The 19,295-nt window shown below is 42.9% G+C and overlaps 2 protein-coding genes across 5 annotated transcripts in view; one reads left to right on the top strand and one right to left on the bottom strand.

Moving 5' to 3' along the window:
- Window positions 1-884: 884 nt before the first annotated feature.
- NIPSNAP3A (nipsnap homolog 3A) lies at window positions 885-7,407 on the top strand. Its single transcript, XM_057419370.1, has 6 exons — window positions 885-1,020; window positions 2,357-2,564; window positions 4,544-4,705; window positions 5,766-5,915; window positions 6,289-6,375; window positions 6,484-7,407. Exons 1-6 carry the CDS (start codon window positions 946-948, stop codon window positions 6,558-6,560), a joined length of 759 nt encoding a protein of 252 aa, XP_057275353.1. The 5' UTR covers window positions 885-945; the 3' UTR covers window positions 6,561-7,407.
- Window positions 7,408-9,089: 1,682 nt separating this feature from the next.
- ABCA1 (ATP binding cassette subfamily A member 1) overlaps window positions 9,090-19,295 on the bottom strand; it is a 97,320-nt gene continuing 87,114 nt past the window's right edge. For all 4 annotated transcript variants that reach the window (XM_057419363.1, XM_057419364.1, XM_057419361.1 and 1 more), the window contains 9 exons: window positions 19,129-19,249; window positions 18,889-18,951; window positions 18,317-18,423; window positions 17,751-17,892; window positions 14,138-14,272; window positions 13,293-13,396; window positions 13,073-13,165; window positions 12,658-12,901; window positions 9,090-12,457 (listed from right to left, as the gene is read on the bottom strand). In XM_057419363.1, coding sequence (XP_057275346.1) covers window positions 12,317-12,457; window positions 12,658-12,901; window positions 13,073-13,165; window positions 13,293-13,396; window positions 14,138-14,272; window positions 17,751-17,892; window positions 18,317-18,423; window positions 18,889-18,951; window positions 19,129-19,249 — 1,150 coding nt within the window. In that variant the 3' untranslated portion in view covers window positions 9,090-12,316. The remainder of the gene's footprint in view (window positions 12,458-12,657; window positions 12,902-13,072; window positions 13,166-13,292; window positions 13,397-14,137; window positions 14,273-17,750; window positions 17,893-18,316; window positions 18,424-18,888; window positions 18,952-19,128; window positions 19,250-19,295) is intronic.

Consider the following 19,295-nt stretch of genomic DNA (forward strand, 5'->3'; position numbering starts at 1 on the left):
TGGCTGAGGGAACTGGGGGAGTTAAGTCTGGAGAAGAGAAGACTTAGGGGGGACTGCCTGAAAGGAGGATGGAGCAAGGAGGTGGCTGGTCTCTTTTTCCATATAATAACATGAAGTAACAGCCTCAACTGCACCAAATGAGGCTTTTGCTGGATATTAGGAACAATTTCTTCACAGAGAGGGTGCTCAGGCATTGGAACAGGCTGCCCAGGGCAGTGGTGGAATCACCGTCCCTGGATGTGTTCAAAACCCTCAGTGACATGGTTTAGTGGTGGCCTTGGCAGTCCTGGGGTAAAAAAGTTGGACATGATGATCTTAAAGGTCTTTCCCAAGCTAACTGATTCTATGGTTATTCTATGATTAATTGTATTGAGCCACTCGGGCAGAGATACCGTATTTTAGGCATGGAAGCCCAGGAACATGAATGGGCATTACTTTTTAGCTGTGTGTCCATCCATCCATCCATCCATCCATCCATCCATCCATCCATCCATCCATCCATCCATCCATCCATCCATCCATTCACCCATCCATCCATCCATCCATTCACCCATCCATCCATCCATCCATCCATCCATCCATCCATCCATCCATCCATCCATCCATCCATCCATCCATCCATCCATCCATCCATCCATCCATCCATCCATCCATCCATCCATCCATCCATCCACCCACCCACCCACCCATCCATCCACCCACCCACCCACCCATCCATCCATCCATCCATCCACCCACCCATCCTACTACAGCGGAATATACGCCAGCAATTATCCTGGGCTGCGGACTCACGCAGCGGGGAGGGCTGCAGAGATCGCCCCAGCGGCCGCCCAGGGAGGTCCCGCCTCCCCGCCCCGCCTGCCCAACGGCCTCCCGCCCGTCTGCCCTCCCACCTAGCCGACTGCGGACGGAGGCGCTTGCTTCCCGCCAGGCCTGCTGCTCGCCATGCTGCCCCTGGGGACGCTCCGTCGGCCCCTCGCCGCCGCCGCCCGCCTGGCCCGGGCCTGGGCCCGCCCGCAGGTAAGGCCGGGGCGCTGCGGGGAGAGCCGAGCCGAGCCGAGCCGAGCCGAGCCGAGAGAGGCAGCTGCGGCAGGGAACGGGCCGTGGTGCCAGCCCTGTGCCCGGAGAAGGCGGGCTTGGCGCGGCAGGGGCGGGGTCTGGGTGCCGGCGGTCCCGCCTGTGTCTTTTCTGCCCGTGTCCGGATGTGCAGGGGCTGTTGTCGCGACGCCCTCTTCAAGGTGTCTCTTTGGAAGCAGGGGCATTCCTCAGGCTGAGTGTCGGCCCTGGGTCTTGGCCAGAATCGTGTGCTGTTCTTCGGATGGGACAACTGCTCCAGCACCGGTCCAGTGTTCTCTTGAGCGGAAAGAAACATACGCCGCTGTGCGGCAAAATTTCTGTTCCTGCAGAAATTCGGCACAGGATGGGCCACTGGTGCAGGATTACTGTTAATTCAGGATGCTGTGGGGAGGTAGAAATCATAAATACCAAAAGTGGCTGCAACAGATGGCAACCAAAGCTAGATGTGCAATACTTGAAAGGGTAATTAGGAAACAAGACTTTTGGTCTTGGCTGGCTGTATTTTGTCACCTGAGCTGTACAGTGCACATGCCTGCTGATGCTCATGAAATTAGATATATCCAGAATCCATCCTCTGTGCAAAAAGCCACCTCTATGCAAATACAGACTAATGCAAAAGATTTGGTTTGGCTTTAGTTTTTCTAGATCTATTTGAGAGGCGAGTATCATGTCCCAGGTTATTAAAGCAGTTGCGAAAGTAAGCATATTCTGGGGCTTCTGAAAGGGTTTATGTTATATGAATAGAAATACTGTTCTTAACTAGCCAGACTTTAGAAACCTCATGCTGGAAGAAATGAGTCCTTTCCCAAGCTTTGGTATCTTGTTCTTTCTTTTTCCAACAATTTGTAATTTGCTAATATTGATGCAAGACTGCAACTGGAAAACAGATTGCAGTAGTGTGAGTTGGTTGGGTAAGGGCAATGTAGGCAGCTGTTGATGTCGCCTCTATTTTGATGACATCGGCACCCTCACCTTTGAATAATGTGTTCAGCTGACTTTATTGGTTTGACTTCTGTATCCTGCTGCTGGCTTCATGAGGAAGGGGTATGAGAGAAGGCAACTCTTGGTTTATTATGAGCTAATAATTAAACAATTGAGCGTGGCGAATAAAAGCCATGTCATGATCTGTCACACTGCTGAAATGAGCTGCAGCAAGTAATGCCCACAAGAGCTACTGCCAAAGAAAAAAAGTCACAAGATATACTTTTGTAGTGGAGATCACAAAGTACCTGCTGCTCCCAGCCCCCAGTTTGTGATTTTTCCCAATGTTGTATCCCAGGTACTCACGTTCCTTGCTACGGGGCCCAGACAAGATAATAGTGTTTTCTATGAAATTCGCACGTATGATATTAAGCCATCAAAGATGAAGGAGTTTGTGGAGATGGCCAACAAGTACTTTCACCTCCGTGCAGCTCACTCGGAGATGGTGGGAATCTGGTCTGCAGAGCTGGGAGCCATGAATAAGGTGGTCCACGTTTGGAAGTACGGTATGCTCAGCATCCCTTTGCACTGTTCTGCTCTCTCTGTACTCCCTGTCTCCTAGGCAAGAAGGTGAGGAGAATGCTTATGCAACTTGTATTTGTTGCCTTTACTGTCAGAAAGTGTCCCACAAGAATATTTGTTCCTGTACCGATTACTAAAAATAACACTGCGGAGCCTATAAGGACAATTTTGACATGTTGGGATGAGAGAGTTACAACTGTTCCTAAACAGCAGTCTCTGCTTGAAGCAGGTACAATGGAGGAACTGCAGCAGAGTGCTTCTTGGTGAAATTTTCTAATTTAGGGCCAGTTCCGGAACAGCAGATGTTTAAAGGCTTTCAAAATGAACGTAAAAAAAGTCCTTTTTATCCTTAATAAGTTTATACGCGTAAATGCAGACAATCTATATGCAGCCTGTGTAAGTTTGAATGCGTGTATAATTGTTGTCAAATTTTAGTTCAGTGTAACAGTCACTCCCCACAGTAATGAGCATGCAGTCTGCATGCTTAAACTCCTCCTGCAGCTGCACTGTGGTGAGTTGGAAGCCATCCACCAGCTCTGATTTCCCAAGCCCACAAAGTGTTTTGTTACTGCATCAGCCTTGGTAGCAATTGGCTTCTTGCAGTATAATAAACTTTGTATGTTGTTGGATTTGTTGGTGACCCGGAAGTTGCTGGTGAGGCAAGACAAGCCTCACCAGTGTGGCACAAACTGGGCGTGCTGGCTGTGCTCTTTGTGGAGCCCAAGGGAACTCGCTACTTGGGTTACGGATAGATGAGAGGGCACACAGGTATCATTTCTTTGTACGTCTGCTGGTCTAGGGTAAATCTGTATGCTTATCTGTATCTGGGTCTATGTATGCAGATAATTTTGTTTCTGGGGTCCTCAGTCTATTCATTGAAATCCACCATGTTCACAGTACCTGTGTAGAATAAAGGGTCACCCCTTTTGTCCTCAGGGGATGAGAGGACCAGCTGTCTGTCAATGGAAATGTTACAAGTTTTCATGTATCTATGAGTAAGAAATTGTCCTGCTTCTCAGAACTTTTCAGCCTTGGCTATTACTTATTTCTCTAAAGAAACCACATTTTTTTAACAATCTGTGAGAAAATTTTAAAATTAAAAAAAATAAGGAAAAAAATCTGTATTTTTTATTTGTTTCCTAATGGTGTTTACATGTGTAAATGACAGCATTCATTCCAAACCTCTGCTTGTATGTGTTTAGTAGTTAAAAGTAATTGGTATATTTTTCTCTTAGTCCCAAGATACTGGTATTTCTTCAGGCTCTTCCTGTTTTCTCAGATGCTGGATTTTTCTCTTGTAGTATTGAAAGCTGTCTGCATAAACACCCTGCTTAAAATGCCACTGCACCCTAACCAACTGAAATTCAGACCTCTAAACTCAATGGATTTGTTTTTAATTAAGAAATAAAAAAAAAAAGAGGAAAATATTTAGATTTGAGGCACTTAATAACTTTTAATGTAGCTGAACAAATAAAAATTATATCTACGCTTGTAATTTTTATCTGATTTATATAAGCCAAAACTCATATTTTTCTTTATTTTCTCTTGGTTGACTAATATTCCTTCTGAATCTCCTTTTCCACTTCACTTGCCCATTTGCTGTGCTTTCGCCAAATCTCTTTACCCTTGGTAACTGTTACCACATCCAGTAATCCCTGCAGATTGTGTATCTTTCTTAGCAGTAACATTGCTTAATGCATTTTAACATTTTATAAACTTTTTTTGAAAGTTTGTTTTGGCTTGAAACCATTTAAATATGACAGCTAAAGCAGTGATTTCTGCAGAATTTAAAGGAAGATTACCACATCTGCTTCCAGCTAATAGGCTGTTTAAAAACATCAGTTTCAAATTTATGAAAGTGGAGCTTGCCTCCTTTTAATTATACATTTTGATTGACCCTGATGTAACATTAAGTGCACTTTTCATTGTTTTTTGTCTTGGGTTTTTGTTTCTTTTCTTACAGATAACTTTGCCCACAGAGCAGTAGTTCGGCATGCACTAGCCAATGACAAAGACTGGCAGGGAAAATTCATCTCTCCAGCTCTCCCCTTGATAGAAAAGCAGTACAATGAGGTTGCTTATCTGGTACCCTGGTGTCAGCTTGGGAAGCCTCCAAAAGAAGGGGGTGAGCTTATCTTCTCTCTTGCTGAGTAAAGTTACTGACACTGACGGACTAACAAAAAATGGCTTAAAGTTTAAACCCGATATTACGTGGTTTTAGAAGCCCGTGTGTAACAAGTGCACACGTTTCACACCCACGTGAAAAAGGTGATGTAACACAGATGAGGGACAAAGGTTTCGAGAAGGATTTTATCCTGACTTCCATCAATTACTGACTAGAACCCTGATCATGAAGGTTGTAAAGAGGTGCGTGGCTTGCCTCAGTGAGCAGGAATAATGGCAATGCTGTCGTAGTGGTCAGAGGAGTCATTCTGGGACTTCCTTTGTCCATCCATCAGTGAGGGGGCATTTCCTGGAGACGCTAAAGAAAAGATGAGGATTGTTCTCTTTCACAGAGGTTTTTGAATTTATCAGTTTGCTTTGATGTTACCGCTGCTTTTGCCATAATAATTTCAAGAGAAAAAAAAAAAAAAATCCGTATTTTTAAAAGATACATGGAAGTCAAGCATACTTTGTAACTTTGTAATGATCATAGATCAGGTGTAGATATCCTGTCCGTATGTATACTAATTCTTCCTGTGTTAAATGTGGTATTAATAGTACTGACTGTTCCCCAATATATGGACCTTTGCCATCAAAGGGGTTTATCATAAGCCACTTCAATAGCAGAAAACATCACCAGCCTTAAAAAAGGCCAACTCACATTATTCAATCAGCCATCCAAATCCCAGAAACATGTATAAGTACTTGTGATACTGCAAAGTAGCCTGTGTCTTCCCAGGCAACACTGGATACTGCTAAGTTGGGCTCAGTGTGAAGCTTTCTGTTCCTCAGCATCCCAATACTTATATTTACTCTTGAACTAGCTTCAGTCAGCAAGCCTCTGTTCTTGTGAGCCCCTGAAAGCTGTGAGATATTGTGCGTGCTGGGATGAAGGGGCAATTTCATGTCCTGCTGACCCCAAATGGCAGGGAATTGCAGTACTGGTTTCACAGGAACTATGTTATAAGAAACAGCATATTACATATTTCCTTCCTTGAGGTCATCTTTGCCTTTTTTCCCAGGGGTATACGAATGGGTTACTTTCCAGATGAAGCCTGGTGGGCCAGCATTGTGGGGTGCAGCTTTTCAAGCTGCAATCAATGCTCACATCAATACGGGTTACACCAAACTGATTGGTGTTTTCCACACAGAGTACGGATTTCTTAACACAGGTACTACTCGATTTCTGGTTGAGACTTTGGCATGGGAAGGAGTGGAGGGAGAGGGGCAAGGGCTTGTCCTGGATGAGGATTGGCTGGCTTGATAAAAATGTTGGTGTGGGTCACCAGAGTCCTGTAAACAGTCCTTGAACCCGTCTTTGTGTATTGGGTTATAAACCAGGTGCTGCTATTTTAGAAGACTCTCAGATCTGGTGTTAAATAGCCAAACCTTTTAAAGACTCAGCAAAGGCTCATCCCATCACTTGACTGACTGGAGAATTGTTTCTGATAACTGCAAGGCACTTAACTGGTGAAGGCAGATGCTTAGTACCTTTTGTGTTGCAGCACAACAGCATTCAGCTGACTGTGTTTGTACTTTTCTCAGTCCACGTCATCTGGTGGAATGAGAGTCCAGATCACCGGGCAGCAGGAAGGCACAGAGCTCATGAAGATGCCAGAGTGGTAGCAGCTGGTAAGGGATGAATGATCCAGAGAATTCACTAGTGCTACCTGCATGCATGCTGAGTAAAGTATTATTTCTCATTGGATGCCTGTCTTAATTAAACATGTTTAATTTCAGTGCGCGACAGTGTCAGATTCTTGGAGTCCCAGCAAAATATGCTCCTGATGCCTCTGCCATGCTCGTCACTGAAGTAACCTTCTTCTAAGGATGCAACTGATGGCAGAAAGGACAAGATGGAAGTGCTGTCAGGAAGTGCTATAAGATGGATTGTCAAACCCTCGTGACCTCAGCTGTTCTTCAGTTTACAGTAAATGGATGCAAAACATTGATCACTAGCAGTGTAAATCAGTAAAATTTTGCACCCTGATAGCAATTGCTGAGTTTATGGTGATACTCCTGCCTCCCCAGGAAACAGAACTTGAGCCCTCTCACTTATGACATGAACCACACTTCACCCATCTTTTATTTTAATTCCTTAGTTTTTAATACTTTTCTGCATAGGTAGATCACTTACCAGACCTTGCAAGTTAAGTGCTCTTTTCCATCACAGCTCAGAGACAGTATCATTTTCATAATGTGCTTTGGTGACTCCTGTAATTACGACATCTTGGATATTGCATCCTGAGTTAAGAAGGAATGCCCCCACATATCTGTTAACCAATTATGTTTTAATCAGGCTCCTCACTGGGATGCTTTGTATTAATTCCGAATCATGAAAAACATCAATGCGGCTGGAATTGCTCCTAGGGAGGTGCTGCAGTGGAGCTGGTCAGGTAGTGTGTCCCAATGAACTCTGCTGCAAGACAAGCATTTATTCACTATCTTATTATAGTTCAGTCCAGCTCTTTCCTCCCTTGATCAGCAGGCGCTTCCTCAAAACTGTAGATTACACACATAATGCTTTTCCTTAGGTGTCTTAATATTTCTCTAGGCTGTTGAATAGGCCTTCTTGTTCAACTGTGTAGTTAAACTCAGCTGACAGTCTTCTAAATACTTTTTGCCAGACTGTTAAAAGCTAAATAAATGTGTATAGAGCATGAATTCTATTGCTTACAGCTCAAGCTCTTAACTCTTTTTAAACTGTGAAATGATAAACCCCATTCTCCAATTACGGCATTTTGCAGGTCTTGGATTGTGGACAACAGCGGTCTTGGCAGTTGCTTTAGAGCCACTAAGCTGAAGTGAACAGCAGCACAGCAGAAGGTACATGGGCTGAGGAGTCATGCTTATATATTGTATACATGGAGTGGAGTAAACCTTTCAGCATTTAAAGGTCAGGAAGTGGCAGAGCACAAAGGAAGCTTTCCCACACGTTAATCACTGACCTTCAATGAGCAATTGATTTAACATTTCTGCTGAAATATCTTTGTGCAATCTGCCTAGTGATGATTATTGCTTCTGTGAAGTGCATTAGGATCTCACAGAAAGCACTTAAAAAGACCCTGTTGTAGGCAATTAGGTCCAAGAGCAGGTAGATAGGGTGCAGCTGCTCTAGTAAGGGAATGTAACAGGTCCCAGCACCCATACGCATGTTCATAACTCCTCTCTCTCCAACAAAGCCATCTTTAACATTCTCAGGGTTGAACAAGCACTACTTCCGAGACCACCCTCTTATATTTTACAAATCAACTTTTTAAGGTATAAATGGTTGATAAACCATCACTACCAAGCTAATTCAGAATATTATTTTATGGCAGTTAACTCAGGACTTTTTGGTGGTTTTTAAAATAACAAAAACATGGGCTGAAAAATGGGACAGGGAATTAATAGAACTTTTCTTTTTTTCCCCCAAAAAAGTTAAGTTCTATTTTTTATTAGAATAAAAAAGAGCTGTACTAAAAACAGTGTAATTTTTTAAGTGAAACTATTTTCGTTTTCACCAGCATTAAGAGTAAAGCATCCTCAGGATTTTAGAGGTGTGCTTTATTCCAAAGTTCGTGGTTTTCTGAGAAGTGGTTGATAAATCAAGCACATTACCCAAAATACCAGCTGGACACTAGGTTAGAACACAAAACCCAGGACATTTTCATTAGCTTATTTAGTGTGAATTTTCCTGATGAGTGCAACTTCAAGAACTGGCTGGATCCTGGAACTTAACTGGTTGGTGGTGGGATTACAGGCAGTAGTTGGCAAAATTTTAACATCGGTTTTCTTTTGGGCAATTGGACCATTATTCTGCTTTCATTTGTAAACTGCTGTTCTAAATCAAACTAATATTAACTGGAATAGTTTTCCTTTAATTTGATACTAGCTAAGGGTTCGTTAAGTTTAGCGTATTTCAGAATCTTTATACTGAAGCATAGCATTTTGCTTTGTCAGTACAAACAGGCATAGGCTGTTTTAGCAAAGAGGGGAGCAGTTATCAATAGTTGCAACTTTCAACATCTCTGTAATGGAAATACTCAAGAGGCAGGTAGCTGGCTTGAGATTTAAACATCCAGGTAAGTTTATTGTGCTCTGCAGCTGGATTTGACAGTTGTACGATTCACTGTTTCAGGTCTTGCTGGAGACCTTTTTATTTACTACCTTTAGAAACTCCAAGTAGCACCTCCGTTTCAAATCTTGTGCCAGCTCACTTGACTGAAAATATTATGTGCACTGTGCCAATTTGTAGAGATACTGGAACTTGCTTGTACATTATACATCAACATTCAAACAAAACAGAATGGGCAAAACAAGAAATTCTAACAGCACTCCTCAAAAGAACATATGCAAAAATGACATTTTGAAAACCAGTGGTGCCACAACAGCTTTATTTTTCACTTAATACAAGGCAATTAGAGTGCCTTTTGATACTTCACATAACAGGTATTAGCAAATACAAATATATATACTTTTTTTTTTCTTTTCTTGAAAATGACCATTTAAGGATTTAAATTAGGAATTTCAGTTGTGAAATCACTCTAGATTTTTGCAAAGTCAACAGATATTCCAGTGCAAAAAATAGATCCCATTACAGATAGCATAAAGTGCTTGGAACGAAGGACCAACTATAATTCAGGATAAGCATAAAGTGGTAGTTTAACCATGGGGAAAATACATCAGCTCCTTACTGAAATACAAATGTACTACAAAAAGGGATACAACATGTCAATAGTAATATGATTTAGAATAAGTTAACACCTCAGCACAGTTTCATTATCAAGAGTGGTTCATATACTGTATGTGACTCTAGAGTGATTTTTTTTCCCCAACACATGAGTAAATTAGTGGCTGTCTGAACTTATTCCATGACAAATCTTCATGTGAGAGTTGAATTATGCTGGCTGTTCAGTACAAATGAGTCAGGTCAGAGCTGTGAAATAGTCTGGTTAAGATCTGTATTTACTGTAATATTTTGTCACAGATAGCAGACTCTGTATGAGCATGACAGTCACAGGGCAATAGGAATCAAGAATTTTGTGGGTGGGATAAGGAAAGAGGATTATGATGTAACTGTTGTCTCCTGCTAAATTAATCATTTAAATGAGCAGTTTCAAAGAGCAGACCACAGCCCTTTCAGGACCAAATCTGAATCCTCCTAGAACTCGTTCTAGTTCTATATGCACTAGTTTGGTGCCATGCAAAACTTAAGCCCTTCACTTTGGTGACTTAATGCTGATTTGTAACAGTGATTTTTAGCAGTGGTAAGCCTTTAATACATGCTAGTTGTTTCAATGATACCGTAACATAGCTGCAGCCTCTTATAGAGAAGTCATGGCTGTAGCTCAGCTGTTTATTAATTTTTCTGCACCTGGAAGTCTGGTGTATTCATCACCCTGCTACTCATCCCCGTAGGGTGACAATGCCATAAACATAATAACAAATCATGTTTTAAGTGAGGTATACCAATCCCCATTATACTCCTTTCTCAATCCCCTTAGCAAGGTACTAAATACAGTTAAAAAAAAAAAAAACTATGAAAAAGGCACTTCAGCAGAGTGTATAGAAAGCTCTTACTTTATCCTAAGGCAGGACACAGCAGGGATTGGGAACTTCATATATATTTAACTGTGTTTCAAGATTTCTGATTTGGCCAGTGTTACCAAGTATACTTGGAAATATAGAATCATAGAATGGTTTGAGTTGGAAAGGATCTAAGGACCATCTCATTCCAACTCCCCTACCATGGGCAGGGACACCTCACACTAGACCACGTCACCCAAAGCTCTGTCCGGCTCACAACAGCCTCCTGACTGTCTATTGGGCTGCTATGGACATTCACAGAAGAAAACGGTCCATGACTGATTCATGGTGGAGTGGCATCAAGAACTAGTGCCGAACCTGTATGGGTATTTAGGGAAGGGGCATGACATACTTGAATAGCCCAGGAACTGCACTTGGGTTCAAACCACATTACCAAACCTATTTCTGAATGTAAAAGCAAGGTAGAGGGGCCTGTAAGCGTATTAATGAAAGCATACTCTCCCATGACTGTTGTACAATGTCAGTGAGAATTCGCTGGTCTTACTACAAAATATGCCCTCTAACATTATTCTGGCTTCATAAAACTTCAGAAATTATTGACTGATGTAACTATAGCACTACTACTTTGAAGAATCTTGTCCTTCAAGGGGATTTTTACTGAAGCAGTTTGTCACATGTGTAATAGGGGTGTGTTCTCCAGTTAGGGATCACCAAATGACTGAAACTACACTGCACAACAGAAGCAGAAACTTCTTACACATTAATCTAATGTTATACCAGTTTCCAAACAAAAACATTTGACATGAACAATTTGCAGTATTTGCAGATAGCAGCTGATTGCTAGAGTCTGGAACTTGGTCAGATCATGAACATAGCTATCACTGAATCGACACAACGAGAGCATAGCATTGCAGGCACAACGTAAAGAAATACTGTGGCTACAAAGATCAATTGAAAGCACTTTCAATCCCAAATTAAGCTACCTACCTACTTAAAGTCATAAATAATACTGTTAAAAAAAAAAATCTACATCTCATTTCTAGTTTTACCTGTCAAAGCCAGAAATGGCAACATGCTTGTGCTAAGCAGTTATTTCAGATTATGGGTACCTTTCTGGTGCAAAGCAGGGGTTAAAGAGCAGATATTATGTATCTGAGTGACATCTCATGATTTAGAATTTGCTCTTGGCATTAGCAGCTTGTACAACTACTGAGTTTGCTGCTGTGGTCCAAACACTAGGTCTGCTTCTCACCCACTTCCTCCTACTAGGTGTTCAGGCAGCTGCTGTAGTACCTCAAAGAGCAGGAGAGTACTGAACTACACAAAACCCTAGCCAGAGTAGGTTATTGGTTATGATGCTGGTGGGTCAATCCTGTGCATTTGCAGGGTTCACGGTTCTGTGTATCACCACTTACTGATGGAGATGTACAGATACGAAGGCCTGTCTCTTGCTATCCCATCTGCACAGTACTGCTTTGTGGCCCCAGATTTGTCAGCAAGTCACCTGCACCAGTCTAGGAAAAGCAGACGGTCAGGTAAGTTTTCACAATCTAAGGCTACAACACTGGTGGTGACTTTTCTTGCCACTGACTGTTTTGGTGCATTCATTGCCAGCAATGGATGTAACACCACAAAATTCCCACTCACAACACGAATGTTTTAACGACTAAAACATGCATGTCTAAAATACCTATAAATAACCACTGGCCACAATTCCATAGTGAACTATTTCTGCAGTGCTAGTGAAAGCATACTGTACAGGACAAGACACAGTATAGCTGAAATCCCACAGCATCTGGTGGGTGCTTTACCACAGCTTCAGAGTTATACTGTAATGAGCTAAGTTCAAGTCTTTCACTTCAGCACAGTACAAGACGACTCCATGAGGCACGGCCCGCAAAGGAATTTGTTTCTGTTGCATTGAATTGCATTGCATTGAATGGTTATCAGTAGAGTGTCCAGTTTCTCTTCTTCTAGCTTCTTTGGGAGTATCCTATCCCAGAGAAGTTTGCATTCTGCTCATCATTTCTTTGCTGGAAGTGGTTCACACACAACTTTCTTTTACCTTCTCATCTTGCAGGAAGGAATTAAGGATTGCAATGTCTACCACAGTCTGGTTTTTGTGCAGTGACAGATCCTTAGTGTGGTCGTCATCACTTTGGTCCTTAGCAAAATTTACAAATACCTGCAAGAAAAAAAGGCCATGTCACACATCACCCTGAATTTTCGTTAATTTGGGGCATTTTACACACTGGGCTTCCTGAACTAGTCCCAGGATTCAGTACTCCTCTAAAATGCCCTTAAAAGATAGGTCCAGTAAATTGGTGGATTTATTCTTACCTCTGCAAGAAGCTTTTGGCAGGCAGGCTACCAAAAAAAACTTACTTGATCAAGTGTGGTCTGAGAAACGGAGTAGTCTTCGATGTGGAATCTCTTCTTGTTCTGGGAGAGAATACTGAATATTCTGGCCAGGGAAGATGGTGAAGAGGGAAGCTGGTACTGCAGCATGTTCCGATGCTTTTCCTTCAGGACACTTCCAGGGAAGGCATGCCCAAAGAACTCCTCAACAGGCTTCAGGTCTGGGTTTGCCCCTGCAATTCTCACCACTATTGTGTAACCATCTCCAAACCTGTAAACAAGAGCAACAGCACAGGAGTTAAGTGTCTTTGAAACAGAAGTTCAGTTTAAAATCCAGCAGCATCTCCTACAGCCAGAATAGCAATTAAGACAGAGGAATGAAGTCTGACTGTATCTCTCTGAAAACGCAGATAACTCCGTGGTGTAAAATGAAAATAGCTACCTGTTCTTTAGATGCTGGACACTGCCCAGACACCTGAATCGCCCATTGACCATTATCGCCATTCGAGTGCACAGGGCTTCACATTCTTCCATGCTGTAGGCAGAAGTAACTTCATTAGCACTGCAAGCAGCAGTGAAGGGCAGAGCAGCTAAACAGAGTTCAGCATCCAGCCCTGGTAGATGCAAAAGCCAGGGTATGATACAACTGGGCTGCTACTTGCCTGTGAGATGTGAGCACCACTGATCTTCCCTCTTTGATTACACTCAGAGCACAGTTCCACAGGAAACGACGTGCTTTGGGATCCATCCCTGTTGTTGGCTCATCCTGCAAAATATATACAAACCCGAGGTTATTCTGTTACATTCTACCAACAAATTACTCATCTCTGAAATAACTGTCCATTCTGTTCATGCATACTGGAAACATTGAAAATAAGCAGGTTTGACTTATTTTCTGAAATGAGAATATAATTTACACTCCAAATTTTAAATTAGCAAATGTCTTTTTCAAAACTGAGTACTGCTTATTCTGCAAGTATAACATGTTGAAATATGCTGTTCTATAACAAGTCAATTAGTTTGTCTAAACAGAGCACTAGACTACTTTTTCCTGCACTATGAATTTTAATAATCCTAAGATTTGTCCTTAATTTCAATCTAAAGAATCCCAAAATATTTATTGCCAATCTTCACTGAATTATTAAAAACACAGGACTGATTTTCCCACACAGTAATATTTGCCTAAGTCCAGCCAGGAAGGCTGTTGTTTTTTGTAGGTATAGAAATCTTTACAGCTGTACTAAAAGTGGTAAAGATGCTGGCAGTTTGGCATCATGTTTGAGACCCCACTTACCCAGTGATTTTTCAGAAATAGAAGCCCAGAGTCACATTATAGCTTGCACATACATTTAAATAAAGAATCTTTATTTCCATGCGCTCTTTGCTCCTGTTTAAGTGATTAATGATGTATTTAAACATTAGCTGGCTGTGAAAATCTGGTCTTCCTCTGAACCTGATTTTTCTGTTTTCTAAGGAAAATGTTAATGAGCAAATGTTGCAGGCTCACCAGGAACACCACAGGTGGCCCTCCAATGAGGGCAATGGCTGTGGAGAGCTTGCGCCTGTTCCCTCCACTGTAATTCCCAGCATATTTTTCTCCATATTTCACAAGACCCAGTTTCCGAATTGCCCACTCGCCAACCTGTAAGAGAGAGCACACCACCCGCTTAAGTCAAGCACAGCAACGTCAATCTACACAGTGAGATTTTCCTCATGAGTTTTACCTTTAAAAACATTTATCTTTTTTTTTCATAAGGGCCACTGATTTGAGGCTCTCGTGTGCCATGGATATGGGTTTTGAAACACCCTGTTCACCTCTAGATTAGGATATACTCCATCCTGCCCCTGGGAGGCCAGAAAATCAAATGGCTGCCATTAATTGGCCAGAGAGCATGCCTTTGACATCAGTCAGCCACATTAACCAGCAGTGTAGTGCTCGTAGCAGCACTGGGTTCAGCAGCAGCAGTCATTTTTCTCTTTCTTAGTAGCTGGTGCAGTGCTGTGCTTTATGACTTTCAGCCTGGGAAAAATGCTGATAACACCGATGTTTTTAGTTGTTGCTGAGCAGTGCTTACCCTGATCAAGGACTTTTCAGTCTCGTTCTCTACCAGTGAGGAGGGACACAGGAAGCCAGGAGAGCACCTGACTCAAACTAGCCAGAGGGGTATTCCATGCCACAGCATGTCAGAGTTACCCATAAGGGACTGACTGCTGCTTGGGTTGGGCTGGGTATCAGTTGGCTGGTGGTGAGTAGTTGTATTCTCTTCCCTTGTTATTTCTCTTATCATCATTATTATTGGTAGCAGCAGTACTGGTTTTGTGTTATACCTTAGTTACTGGACTGTTCTCATCTCAACCCATGGGAGTTACATTCTTTCGATTCTCCTCCCCATCCCTCTGGGAGCAGGGGGAAGAAGAAAGGAGGGAGTGAGTGAGAGGCTGCATGGTTCCGAGTTGCCAGCTGGGCTTTAAACCATGACAGTTTTTTGTGGTGCCCAACATGAGGCATGATGAGTTGAGATAATGACAGATCTGACTGGAGTGTGTCTAATCATATTTGTAATAAGCATTCGTTGTTTTGGATTAATAGTCACTTGTCACAATGCTGATTTATTGGCTATCAAAGTTGTTGCTCTTGATCTCACAGTTCCAGCATGTCGTACCTTACTTACACCCGGTATTTGCTGTTTTAGTGTTTGTCGGCTGGAGAGCCTGGGCTAAGGTTCTTGTTCCACTGTATTTCATGTTAATGACTAGTAATACAATAGACTCATTGATCATGAAACTGACCTGTCTTGCATTTCCAGTGTGGTCATCACCTCTATACTTTGAGATGTGTATAATAGAAGTGTTTAGCAATTACACACCTTTTTTCCGCTCCCCGAGTGATCAACCTATGAAGGAGACTTTCCCAGCTCCCCCACCAGACTATTTACAGCATCATTTGAGAATTCTAAAGGTTTTGGATGGCCTTTAAATACCCTTGAAACCTGCCTGCTGCTTGTGCTGGGGATCAGCATGTAAACACCCATACGGTGTGTGTTTTACCCAAGGCCATACCAACCTGAGAACACCCTATTTTGTCTCATCTCAAAAGTTAAGCAGGGTCAGGCTGAGGTCTTGTCTAGGGTTAAACAACGATATGGGAGGACCACAAAGAGATTCCCCCCCCCGACTGGACAGTCATGAGTGTGAGAATGTATGGGATTGTATGGGCAAGCACTTGGGCCAATGGGCCCCTCCAGTGCTTTGGAACTTCACACCTGAACAAGTGCAAAATCTGGAAAAATTATCAGAACACTTAAATGAGGTGTACTGTCATCCTGGCAACACCAGAGAGGGACAAATCACAGCAACGTGTGGGGGCTTGGCCTACACCTACAGAGCAACTCTGGAAAAAGATGTCTCTGGATCTGATGGCAAAGCAACAGACAATACAGCTGCTCAACCCCTAAGCACAAAAGCTACACCAACCCTGACAACAGACACTGCAGCCACTCTAATCACAGTGACAGACACTGCAGCAGCTCCAGCCCCAGTAACAGACACTGCAGCTTCTCCAACACCAGTGACTGACACTGCAGCTAAACCAAAGGACCAATCTGTGCCAATATCGGTTACCCCTGTAAGCAAGCGGAAGAGCAAATGAGAGCCACAAAGAGCTACTAGTGCAGTGAGGAAAGATAAAGACACAATGCACATACTACATGGGACAGCATCTGAACGAGATTTATTTCTACAAGAATCAGAGAAAGAGGAAGAAGAAGAGGTGACTTCTTGACCCTGGACCTTGACTGAGCTGCAGAATATGCAAAAAGATTTCAGCCGTCTTCCAGGGGAGCACATCGTCACCTGGTTGCTCCAATGCTGGGACAATGGGGCTGACAGTCACAAACTAGAAGGTAGGAAACCAAGCAGCTGGGATCACTTACTAGGGAAGGGGGAATTGACAAAACAATTGCAGAAGAGAAACAGTCCCTCAGCCTTTGGAGGTGGCTCTTGGCAGCTGTGAAGGAAAGGTTTCCCCACAAGGAAGATGTTATGTGTTGCTCAGCCAAGTGGACCACGACAGAAAGAGGCATCCAGTCCCTAAGGGAATCAGCCATTCTAGAGATGATCTGTTATAGGCCGGCTGCTGAGAATGTACCTGTAGATCCAAAAGAATGGCAGAGTGCCCTATGCAGCTAGCTTTCCAGGTGTTGTAGACTTACAGCAGGGACATGCTCACTGCTGGCACACAGCAATCCCACTGTGCTGCATCTTAGCCCTTCAGACAGACAGGGAGGATCTGGCCTGTTATACAAGAATATTAGTACTAGTGCCAATGGCCAGGCATTGTTGCCCTGGGGACTAAAGTGTTAGGGGGAAGAAATTCAGCTACTACTTGTATCATATGCAGCACTGGGTCTCTTTTTACATGGGGCTGATGGGAACATCACACAGAGGAACTCGCCAGCAACATTCAAAGGAGCTTTCAGTCTTCACCAATCATCACTACTCTCGAAGAGGGATTCAAGCTAGCTGAATAACCCTAGGCACCAGATCTGACCCCTATCCAAAGCACTGAGTACAGATGTTGTCTTCCTACCTACAGTGGTTCCTGCTCTGCAGCACCCAGGACACTTAATAAAAACTGTGAAAGATACTGTATGGTATTGGCAGCTGCCATTAAGCTGCCTAAAGACCGTTAATGTAACACCATGTCTGAATGCTGAAATAGCAGTACTTTAAAGATGCAGCACGATCAGCTGGAAAGATGTAACAGCTAGCATGAGGCTTCTGTTAAGCTATAGAGTGCTTCCTCCCTGAGACTTTGAAGAATTAACTCTTGACAGCAGATTAGGTTCTGCATGACCTGCAGCTTCACGGCCCTTAAACTCTTAAGGGAAAGAAGACATTCAGTGGAGAAATGCATCCACTGTGACAATTCAGGACCCAAAGTATCTGAACCTTCATTTAGTACATTTTAGCAACTTTGGTTTGACCTGGAAGGAAAGGGGGACACAGATTTCACCATACAGTATCTTCACCAGCTTCACATCATGGCATTGCATGTGTTGCAGGGAGGGTGCTTGCAAGCAGGAAGAACTGGTCACTGGAGTGGGTCCTATGGTGTTTACCTTGCAGACTTCTTTCTCTGGAACGCCTCTCAGGAGTGCGTAGAACTCCAAGTGCTCTCGCCCTGTCAGCAGCTCATTAACAGCATCGAACTGTGGGCAGTAGCCCATGTTCTGATGGACTTCTTGGATGTTGGACAAGATACTGTAAAAGAAAAACCCCTTTGTTAGGATTTCACAAGTATATGCTGCTATTTTAGGTGTTAAAAGGAGGAAAGTGAAACAGTGGTTTTGGAATCATGGAAGTAACAAAAATGCAGGATCCTAGAAGTCCATCTCGGCCAAATTCTTTTTTCTCTCTCCCTGTCACCCCCTTTTTTTTTCAATATATTTGAACATGAGAGGGCAGGTACTGAGAAGTGGCTACCAGAATAAATCAATTTTCCTAAGCTCATGAAATACTTCACCAGACTCAGCAAAGGGCTGAAAGAGATGCCAGGAGTTTAAAAAGGGAAAAGTGGGGCAGAGTTTAGACTTGCTGGAAGTTGAACTAAGGCTGTGGGAGATGATGAAGAAAGCAGCAAAGAACCTGCTTTGACACAAGCAGAGAAAGATGCATTGTTTTTCACCTGTTTCCTTTGAGGAAAGCTTCTCCTCCTGTCACATCTGTATCACCAGTTAGCATCTTAAAAGTGGATGACTTGCCAGCACCGTTTACTCCCAGGAGTCCAAAGCACTGGTGATACAAAAGAGCAGATGAGCACAGTGTTTTTGAGAACAGGATTCAACTACATTATTTCAGCACTGACAAGATGGGAAGGAGAAAATCCGACCCTCAGGACAGATGGAGGGAGTCTTTTGTGCATTTTTAGAAAAAAAGCCTCTGGGCTTTTATTTTAAGTGTAAGCCTTTAGGCTGGGAAAATGAATTAATTGTGGTGCAACCTTGGTGCAGTGCCACCACAGCCTATCTGTGCCAACCTTTGAGGGTACCAGAGTTTGGCCTCTAGTCCCAGACGCTAAATTGAGTATCTTCTTCAAAGGCAGAGAGACACAGGATCAGAAACTGCTTCAACTTCCATGCGATTTCCTTTGATGTAGTCTGAACATAATCTGCTTCTGATCTTACCCTACTCTCTGCTGTCTGTTGCTCTTAAATACTGCAGTAATAGCAGAGCAAAGAATTTGACAGATAAGCTTACCTCTCCAGGGGGTATTCCAACACAGATCCTATCAACAGCTGGCTTTCGCTTCATTCTGTAAATCTGAAACCAGGAAAAAAAGAATGAGAAGGACAATGTCAGTGAGAGCTCTAATTTGAGCCATAAGTGTTCAAAACTCCAAACACACTCCTCTTTTGATCACACTGAATTCCTCTGAATAAGGCTTCTAGTGAAGTGGTTTTGTATCAAGTAGTCTTAGGAATACAGAACTTCTGTCACCTTGGTTAGCTCCTTGATTTCCAAGATGTCACTCTGTCCTCCTCCACTAATTATTCTCTGTCTTTCTCTGGTTACATCCTCATCTTCATCATTCACGGGAGGCAGCTTGGCATAAACAGGCCTGGAGAGAGTAACATGCTAAAGCTTTAGCAGAAGATAACAGGGCC

The sequence above is a fragment of the Pezoporus wallicus genome, unplaced genomic scaffold (assembly GCF_028554395.1).
Source record: "Pezoporus wallicus isolate ANWC-B61680 ecotype Strahan unplaced genomic scaffold, APGP_CSIRO_Pwel_v1 contig_7344, whole genome shotgun sequence".
NCBI classification, from domain to species: domain Eukaryota; kingdom Metazoa; phylum Chordata; class Aves; order Psittaciformes; family Psittacidae; genus Pezoporus; species Pezoporus wallicus.